The sequence below is a fragment of the Teleopsis dalmanni genome, chromosome X (genome assembly GCF_002237135.1).
Source record: "Teleopsis dalmanni isolate 2A chromosome X, ASM223713v2, whole genome shotgun sequence".
NCBI classification, from domain to species: domain Eukaryota; kingdom Metazoa; phylum Arthropoda; class Insecta; order Diptera; family Diopsidae; genus Teleopsis; species Teleopsis dalmanni.
This window is the reverse complement of record NC_051848.1, coordinates 48859700-48870738: the sequence shown is the minus strand read 5'-3', so window position 1 is coordinate 48870738 and position 11039 is coordinate 48859700. Positions and strand designations below refer to the sequence as shown.

General features: G+C 29.0%; 1 protein-coding gene across 5 annotated transcripts in view; it reads right to left on the bottom strand.

The window, feature by feature from the left end:
* Positions 1–5806, bottom strand: part of LOC119687331 (zinc finger protein swm) — a 16469-nt gene extending 10663 nt beyond the window's left edge. For 2 of the 5 annotated variants that reach the window (XM_038101610.1, XM_038101614.1), the window contains exons 1-2: positions 4358–4652; positions 4058–4258 (exon numbers count right to left, since the gene is read on the bottom strand). In XM_038101610.1, coding sequence (XP_037957538.1) covers positions 4058–4116 — 59 coding nt within the window. In that variant the 5' untranslated portion in view covers positions 4117–4258; positions 4358–4652. Of the gene's footprint in view, positions 1–4057; positions 4259–4357; positions 4653–4692; positions 4717–4816; positions 4843–5785 lie in introns of those variants that run through there. The other 3 variants (XM_038101611.1, XM_038101612.1, XM_038101613.1) reach the window with 3 other exon arrangements.
* Positions 5807–11039: the final 5233 nt, after the last annotated feature.

The window sequence follows — 11039 nt, the reverse complement described above, 5'->3', positions numbered from 1 at the left end:
TTCCGGTATGGCTTTGAGTTCCCTCTGCGAATTCTGTTTTACGTCTTCTATGGATTCAAAACGCGTTCCTCTGAGTGGTAATTTGAGGTTGGGAAACAGGAAAAAGTCACACGGTGCAAGATCAGGTGAATACGGTGGCTGTTCGATGGTATTTATTGAATGTTTGGCCTTAAAATCGTTGATAATGTTGAACAAATTGAGGTGAATCGGAACAAGCCGGGCGTTGACACGTCGCATACACAAATTGTCCACCAAAATCAAACGAGCCATCTCACGACCGATGCCTAGCTCTCGTGCTATCTCTCTAACACTCACATGAGGATTTTTGAACACGATTTCCTTTGCCTTTTCAATGTTTTCGTCGGTGGTAGAGGTCGAAGGTCGTCCAGAACGCGGCATGTCTTCGACGGTCGTACGACAGTCCTGAAAGGCTTTGTACCACTCATAAACTTGAGTTTTCGATAAAACTGATTCCCCATAAGCCTTTTGTAGCATTCGCAACGATTCTGCACACGAAATTTCGTTCGAAAAACAAAATTTGATGCAAACTCTTTGTTCAATATTTTTTTCCATTGTTTTTTTCGCAACGCACTACTGAGGTGAACTGGTTTCAACAGCTGCCGTAAACGAACTCTGACAGATCGCGCTCATTTTTGGCATAGTAATTAAGGACAGTGCTGCCAAACTACATAAACTTAAAATATCGAAAAATATACAGCGCGCGAATTTTAAATGAGAATTTCCGAAAGCTTTTCGGTCACAATGTATACTTTAGAACGCATCTTATACGTAAACTATAAAATTGTCTGAATGATTAATTAACTATCAATCATCTGCTTGCTATCTATGTATGGTTTCAAATTGTAGAACAAAACATATTACCGATTTTGAGATATTACAAGGCAAAATAACATATGATAGTTGATATTGAAATGTAGCTGAAAACATACCCATTTATATTAATATATATTTTATATAATATATATTTATTAATATATCATAAGCATATTATAACTGCATTCACAAACTTTACTTTATTATCGATAGAAGTGAGTTTTAGTGTTTTTCTACTTAGTAACTATAAGATTTAAGTGATCAACAGATCAAACTACTTTATTGTTAAAATATTAAAATATATAAAAAACATTATGGTTCTTTAGACTATAATAGATTTTCTTAATCACAATGCTTTAGTTCTTTAATTTACACATACAGAAATTGTGTTCTTCAGACTTATCGTGAAGTTAAAAAAGCACGTACTTCAGTTAACAGAAATTTTATTTTAAAAGTAATATACTAATAATATGAGAACTATTATTTTTAATTCCAATTTTTTTATTTTTTAATTAGAATCTATATAATGAACTTTAAATTTTTATATTAAAAGCTTTTGATTGATATCAATAAATTTTTTATACCCTTAATAAGAAAGATCTCCACTTATTACTTTACATAGACCGAAAATAGTAAAGACTTACAATTTGGAGTCGAATGGAATGCTTGAATATTAGAAAGAGTTTTAGATAATCAATAATTTCACTAATAATATAAGTCTGAGGTAAAGTTTAATCATTATAATCGACACTATAATCAGTAACTGGTTTTGGACTCCTTCAACATTTCTCTTCACAGATACTGATATGCGACCGATGCTATCTAAGTTACTACCCTAGGCTACTAGCGTCCTATTAAACGCTATCTTTCCATAGCAGCCATGGTCTGCTTCACTGCCGCTTACCATACCTGCTTCAAAAGAAATTACGAACAGCATTTTCTTTCATGAGGTATATTGCCTATATTTTGTGATTATAGAATCACACTTCCTCACATATGAGGCCAGCAAATCCCTAAACTGATAGATATTAAATATCAATACATAATTTCAGGTTCTTGCTTGAGTATATATACCTAATACATAAAAATAATTCTCTAATAAAAATATGCTTTCTGCTTGGTATTTAATACACTCAATACCGAAATAGATATATAAACAATATTTTATACACTGCATTTATATGGAATTCTCGCTGTTTTCGGAAACGTGCCCGAACGCTGAAGTCTTAGTATTGTTATTATTCTATTACAAATCTCTATTCTAATCTCAGTTTAGCATTAATATATACAATTATGTTCAAAAATATAATTTTGTGTTATGATACAGCAAAAAATTATACACTAGTATCGATGATAGTATCGATAAATTATTGAAAAATATACCTAAAGGCATACACCTAAAGATCGATACCGATACCAGATGATCATTTTTAAAAGCAAATACTGAAGCTACACTGAGCTCAATTCAGTATTACGAACAAAATAAAATCATTAAAAATATCAGCCTTACGGATTCAAGAGATGAAAGAGTTTATGCCCGGAAGACATTCATTTCTTCAGACAAGTAAAATAACTGGATTCGAATAATTTATATCTAGTTTTTATGTGAACCAGGTAAAAAAAATATGAGATATTTCTGTGTTTCTTAAATACCCGGTTTCTTGCAATTTCTGCATATTTAGTACTGCTGATCACAGTTGGTGTAAATCTAAAAGAAGCATGTGCATTTAAATCTCGTTTTTTTTTCATAGGAAATTGAAGTATGCAGGCTAGAATACCTAACTTAATAATATACATTTTCTGTAAATACAGTTGGTATACCCGATATGCATATGATAATAATAATAATAAATTAGATTCTTACCACGCTTTCTATACAATCAGTGAAGTTAATCTCGCTATAACCCACACATAAAGTTGTTACTTATGCTTAGGATTTAGAAGCAACAGTATTAATTTGGTTCTCAATTCTTAATTTCCAGAGTCACTCGATAATACCGATGATTAAATGCATCCATATTACGGTATTTCCCTCATTCAGTCTTTTCTCTTACCTTCTCTTCAACATAATATAACAAACTCAACTTTCTTACTAACCTGTCTAATCTAAGTGCCACCTTTAAGAAATCACAAAAACTATTACTGCGTTACAACAGCTTTGGGGAAAACACAACAACAACCAGTGGATTACAGCATTTGCACTCCTATGTCCATTAAACACATATATATATTCAAACTTTTTGTATACGAATGAATATGACACAGCAACAGGCAAAGTCTAATTAATATTACACAAGTACTAGAGAGTTAATGGTTAGACCTCAGTCTTTAGAATTAATATAATTCAGAAATTCTATAAAAGATTATACTCTCAGGGACAACAGGATGCACTTTGCTCGATTGTCAATTTCATACCTTTTGGTGCAACTATAAAATGGCGTACACCTATACATATTTTGTGGTATAGAGACGGCCAGGCCAACTAAAATTAGAAGTACATATCTTAGCGGGTGTTTATTTAACTCCCTACTATATGTATGGTATACATGTATATATATGGTATAATATTCATATTGTAAATATATTTTTGCGGGTATTTATTTAATACTCGACGACTCTAGTGCAACCTTGTTCGGCAAACTTACATTCGATGTTCAACAAAAACAACATATGTGTAACAGTGTAAGAGCGCATCTGCGCCAATTTAGGGGGCCAGCTGTATTGGCCACCCACCCTACGCGCCTTCCTATGGTATACAACAATATTTTATTTAATTTTATCAACACTTCGACAAGCAGCAACATTTGCTTAAACTATGTCACCTCCATTTTAAAATCGCGCTGCCATCTATTATAATTCTTGCGATATTCCAGAATGTTCAGCATTTATCCCTGAATTGAAATATGTATTAGATTACATGTAATGACATTATCAGCGCTAAGATTTTCTCTTTATGTACAGCAATAAAAATTGAGAATATATATATGGGAAATATTTGTAATAGAAAAATAGAAATGCTAATGCCATCACCAAAACACAATATTCCAGCTAAAGACTAAATGCATGGCACAAGCCTAAATAGTATACACAGCTTTGCATGTGAGAAAATCAACACATAAAAATAATTATTAAAACAGTAGCAACGAATTGGCCTACACACCGCAATCAAATCGAAGACATTTCGTGTCTATATAGAAATACGTATATATTTTTATATACTTACAATGGCTCCAACACTATGATCAGCCAACTCTTCAAAGCCTCTGGATTTTTAATGTTCATTTCTTTGATTTTTGATTTTTAGACGCACCCCGTTAACAAACAGTAATTCACGTTAAGGATGGTCTTTGTAAAAGTTTCACTTTTATATATTATTTTAGATATTGTTTTTCTCCGTGGGGTTGTTAAATGCACTGCAGTTTTGCTGTCAAAAAAAAAATTTCATTAATTAAATTTCTTGGAACTGAATTTTTCAACTTATTTGACACACAAAATATTTCTTTATTTCTATAACTATTTGTACCATTTTTCGTCACAGATATATATATTTTTTCAATCCAATTTCAATTCAACTCTGACAATCACAATATTATATCTTAAATTGTTCCTGAAAATTTTAGCCCGACTTTACTTTCCACGAACCTCGCTAGAGAACATCTAAATATCAAGTGTCGTTTATCACATCGCACACGAACAGAATTAACACAGCGAATAAACGAACGAGTAAACTTCTCGGTTGTACTACTCGTTGCAATTTTTTAGTTCGTGCGATATTTCACATTTTTACCTCATGCATGTTTTCACATCTAATTCATTAATTTTATTCTTAAAAAATATTTTATTTTATTCTTTACTCACTTTAACAATAATTTAAATAGCACATTTATATATTAACTCAATATAATTTGTACTATAAATTAAATACGAACACCCAAAAAATTTTCTTCTAATCAAAATAAGTCGAACTGGGTTATAAACTTACCATATGGAAAAATTATTCATTAAAAAAAGTAGTAGAAAATGTATTTCGTGTGATAAGAAAAATAATATATATACGTTCAATATACACCACTAACTTTTTTTAATAACTAATTTGAATATAACAGATATATTTAAATAGATTCAAAATTGTTTCTTCTTTTTTATAATATAAAATATATTTTTTTAATATAAAAAAGGGATGATTCCCAAAACAGTTTTAGTAAATTTGAAACCTATCGCTAACTGAAATAATATATCAAATGAAATTTATAATGAAACTAACTTATCGCAATGTCAACTTTGTTTGATTACAATATTGAAAATATAAAAGAATACAATTCATATTTACATACTCCGCGAGTCACTAATTTTTACCTAAAAAGAGTTTGAGTACTTTTTTAAACTTAAATTTTTAGAGTTAAAAGAAAAAACAATAAGTAGTATTTTTTTAGATTTACTTTTTAATATAATTTCATTAACACCACAAATATTGAATTAATATACATACGTATACAATAAAATTGGTTTCTAGTTTGACATTTTTTCAAACTATTGCAGAAACCATTTCGTTTCGCTTCACTGCTTTTTATTCTTTCACTTGTTTTTTATAAATACCATTCGATATACTTAAACCTAACGCATGATGTAGACGATGCCTACATGTATGCAAACCAAGTATGCCGTGCTACCAACTCGCATTGTGTACATTTAAGTATGCATACGAAATTTCGGTATATGACAAGAATATTTCAAACAAATTTGCGGTTGAATTTTATAAAAAGTTTTTTATATAAATATACATATATAAAATAAATGTCACAATCAAGTTATTGGTGATGTTTTTATAATGTTTAAACTTTTAACATCACTACTTAACGCTAAATAAGCAGTATTTAATTAATTAACTATAATCTAATAAATAAATATAATAAATAATTAATAAATAATTAACTTCTTCACAATTACTAACCTGTCAGTCATTTTCACAAATTTTGTTAAAAAAATAACTTTTCTTCTTTTGGAGTAGCAAACAATATTCGCAACTTACGAAAGAAAACATATGAAGTAACAACGATGCTCTTAAAATGTTCAGAGTTAGGTTTTACGCAGTCTTGAGTTTTGGTATGGCAAATCGAAATTCAGTCTGTTGTGAATTTCTACTGGAAATATGTTGCAAAATTTCAGTTAATCATTAAAATCGCATGAGCATTTTATTTACTAATAATTTCAAATACATAAATAAATATATAAATTTGAATATATAAGATAAAAATTCTTACCATTGCCCTTCTAATACTCATTTTGTTTTCTTTTATTCAAATTAAATTAAATTAAATTTTTAGTGCGCAATTTTTATATGTCATATTGCACACAACATAACAAAAAACTTATGTCAAAAACAAGAATTTGAAATATTTTAAAAGTGATGCCAACTTTTTTCAATCAGACTTCATGCTATTTTACAACTCTGAAAGAAAACATTATGGCTTTTAGTAATATATTTAAATTTACTGGTTAATTTTGTTATCCTTTATAATACGTAGATATATTTGAAAAAATTTCTCAGTTCATTAAAAAATTATATTACATGAAGTTTTAAGCATGAAAAATATAATTTTACTTGCATATTCAATAAAATAGTTTACATACATTCAATAAATTAGTTTTTTCGTATTAATGCTCTCTTATATTTATTTTATCATACTTTTTGATTACATCAAATACATTGTTCCTATATTAAAACAGTTATAAGTATAAAATTTAAAAAAAATTTTTTTTTTGATACAAAATTTTTATTATAATTTGTTAAAGTGAAACTAGTATAAAAAAGGTTATTACATGTAATTGAGTACATATGATCGATTTTCAAATTGAGACTAAAGGCTCAGTTAGACGGTAGGTAACGTAAAGGCTCAGTTAGACGGTAGGTAACGTAAGAAATTAAATCAAAGCGAATTGCACAACCAACCAAACTTGCATACTTGATAGGAATGAAAAAAACAAAAACGGTGAACATTGTTATTCCGTTCCTATCAAATATGCTGGTTTGGTTGGTTGTGCATTTCTCTTTGAATTAATTTCTTACTTTAACTACCGTCTAACTGAGCTTTAAGAAATTAATTCAAAGCGAAATGCACAACTAACCAAACCTGCGTATTTGATAGGAACGAAATAAACAAATACAGTGTACTATGTTATTTCGTTCCTATCAAGCACACAAGTTTGGTTGGTTGTGCATTTCGCTTCAAATTAATTTCTTACGTTATCTACCGTCTAACTGAGCCTTAATACCGTTTTCGATTGTAAATCTGAGGTGGCTTTTTTAATCGAGTTTCAAAGGTTGCTTTCAGCATGTTTCTGGCCAATAGTTGCTTAAATGTACGTAAAAGAACAACAGTACTTTTTCTGTCTACGCAACGCAATAAACGAACAAAACAAAAATTCAAGCAAAATTAAAAAGTTTCACAAATTTGGAAATGAAATATTATAAAAATTTGTAAAATTATGTAAAGAGCGTAAATTTGGCATTTTACTTGTGTTATGCTCTTAATTTATACTTTACTTGTGTTTTACTTGAGTTTTACTACGAGTAGCTCGTGGAACAGACCTAATATTAACATGAATACAACACTTTTTTAGTAGTTCATTTTATTTACTTTATTTTTACTTATATATCTTTGTATATTATTTGGTTCCAACAAAGTAATACATAAATTCAGTGCAACATTTCACTTCAAGAAACAGCTGATGTTTTAGCGAATATTAAGAAAATTATTAGACCTCATGTCAGTACATCGTAATTTTACAAAAACAAATATACACAAAATTGTATGATTTTTCCAAGCTACGGCTTTAATGGCAGAGTTAAGTACGACTTTTGCAAAACATTAAGAGATAAAACATTTTTTCGTTAGTAAGAGTTATACGGTACGATATGTTAGTTATCGTTAAAGTATTACGACGAATAGCATAAAATTAAATTTTTTTATCGATTATGCATTTGTTGTTTAAAGCCTTCTCGTTAATTTAACAGAAAACAACAAGCAAAATATCGATAAAAAGTTCACAAAAACAAATCGCATAGTTTTTTAAATTAAAAACTTATGTGGTACAGTACGACATCTGCAATCATAATTGGATGTCGATACATGACTGATTCGATTTCAGTAATCGAGTTATAGAATTGAGCACAGTATTATAGTATGCTTATACAGATGAGGGATTATGTGATTATCGCATCTAATCTCCTAAAAATTTTAGGAATGTTAGTAAAAATGATTTATCAAACAGACCTATTTAAAGGAGTCCGTAAAAATTTTTATCGTGTCTAGTTAGCAACACAGACGTTGAACCGCTCTAATTTTACTATATAATTAATACAGCTTAATTAATTAATTAATACAGTTTAAGCAAATAAATTATTTTTAATAAGTATCATTTTTAATAATTTAATATATCTATATACATTTTAACAACTTATTAATTGTAGAAAAGTAACCAAAGCATTAATTTATAATTAATTTCCAAACACTACGTCAGCATAAGATTATATATCTTTTTTGCAGTTCTTATGCTGAAGTACGCGCCGTTCTTAAAAACTAATAAATTTAAAATTTATTTATTTAATTCTTAATTTATTTAATTATTTTAATTTCTTTAATTCTTTTTTTGTCTATTGAGAGAATATGACGTCATTCAAAGTGTCTACTGTGGTGAAATCTGTTCTCATCTAATAGAGAAAGTTTTCAGACCAAATCTGTATAATAGGAAGTGTTTTTTTTTTAATAATTAACTTATTAATAAAAACAATCAATTGTTATTTTAATTATTTTTGTGAAACACATAATAATAATGAATTCGCACTAATTACATTGTGTATATCTTATTTTTAAGGTATTTAATTAAATTTTCCATTCATTTAAAGCTCAGTTAGTCTGTATTTACTATAAGAACTTTGATAGGAACGAAACACACAAAAGCGGCCAACTTTATTTATTACGTTCCTATCAATTACATAGGTATGGTTGGTTGTGCATTTCGCTTTGGCTTAAGTTCGCTTAAGTTCTAACGGTACGCACCGACTACCCGAGCCTTTATTTGATTAAACAAGCGGAGTTATATATATATACAAACATTAATTATTGAATTTTAACTTTTTAGTAATTAATATCTAAAGAAAGAATATGTACACAATGCGCCACTTCTCAATCGCTATATCAAATTGCTTACCAACCGTGAACCTCTCATTTTTGTTCCCAACAATTTACTTGATCAAACTAAATCACTGTAGAGAACTTTTTCTATAAAGCTGCATAAACTCACTACAAGCCGGTATAATAACATATGATTATGATCAGTGCAACTTTAAGTATCTAGCATATCCCTAGAATATGGAAGTTAGCTAGCAAATGTGATACAGAACTCTCTTATTATGACACAACAGTTGTGTACTACATGCGAGATTAATCGTATAGAAACAGCATATTTTTGCTATAAAAAAAGAGGAACTAAAATGCTCTATCCCATCCACCAGCCACAGATGTCGGTCTGAAAAACCATATCGCCATTAGATAGCTCGAGGGAATGATTTATGCGAGAGCAAAAAGCAATCCTCCACCTACCCCATAATCTATAACATATTAGTAGCTTTCAAAACAAAAGTAAGAGCTTAAACCGTGTGATATCTTTCTACACACATAGTTGGGAACTGAGTCTAGATAAGAACGTAATAGTCCATTAAATAATGTTTTTCTTTATATGCAATTTTGTTCACTTTCGATTGTCGGAACACATATTCATACGAAAGACTTTATATTAATCAGAGTTCGGAATGTGGTGCACAAAATCGCACACTGCACTGTGAGAGTGGAAATTATTTTTAAAATATGCACACGCACATTTGTGGTGTTAAGAAAAAAAATGCACGCACTCAAATTTGTTGTGCGATTTTAAATTTCACATCGCACAAAGCGATGATTGTGCACACAGATTCGTGCACACACATTTGTGCTGTGTGACTGATTTTTAAAAATGTGCACAATCAGATGTGCGAGAAAATTTTATGCTCGCACCGCACTGTGCGACAAAAAATTCTCTTTGCACACGAGTGTGCTGCTCATATTACGTTTGCACAATTGTGCACAAATGTGCGACTGCACAAACGTGCACAAATGTGCACAAATGTGCGATGCACAAACGTGCACAAATGTGCGATTTTGCGCTTGCACCCAAGGGTGGAAAAAATTACAGGAACTTCACAATTTTGTTTGAAATAGAAAATATTATTTTGTTGCAAATTTTGAAAAAATTGATATTTGCGTTCGTTGGGATCGTAATTTATGTTAAAAATTGCATAAATTAACAAATATTTAAAATAATTATTTTTGTTAATTAATGTAAACTAAAAATTATAACTGTCTTAACCTTATTTGTATTTTAACTTAAAATATTAGTTTTTTGTATATTACTTTGTACATTTTTAAATGCAAATATAGTAAGTGAACTTAAAGTATTTGTTTGGAAAGTTTTGCACCAGTTTAAAAAAAATAAAAACATATTTTAGGAAGATTTTTTTATGCCCAAAAAATATGAAAGATTAGGAAAATATTTTTTTTGAACAGGTAGCAGGTATTGGTATTGGTGTATTTGTTTAATAAATTTTGCAACAGTTTAAAAAAGATAATACGGGAGGGCCACAAATAGATATTTTTCTTCTCCAGAAATATGTATTCACATAGGTAGAGTATCTAACATTCATTAAAAAACGCGAAAGATTAAGAAAATATTTTCTTGAACAGGTAGCAGGATTTTAGCGCCCTTTCTACTGTGATAAGTAAGCAGAGATATAATTTAAGTGAAAAAAATATTTCAGCAATGTTATTAATAAGATTAAATGAAAATTTATTTCAAAAAAAGTTGTAATAAAAATTATATATTTTATAATAAGAAATTAAGATATTAAATTATAAAATTATTTCAATAACTTTGTTAAATTTAAGCTGTAATTAAAGATAAAAAATTAATTGAAATCTAATAACAAAATTAATTCATGTTGTTGTAAAAAATATTTAATTTGCTTTTTATAACCTTACTAACGAATCTTAGTGTACAACTTACTATTAAATAAAATTTTATGAAGTAGTCCAAAATTGATATATTTAATTTTTTCAAAGTACGATCCGTAGAACCGATCCTCTTTACTTATAACATTTCGAAACAAATAC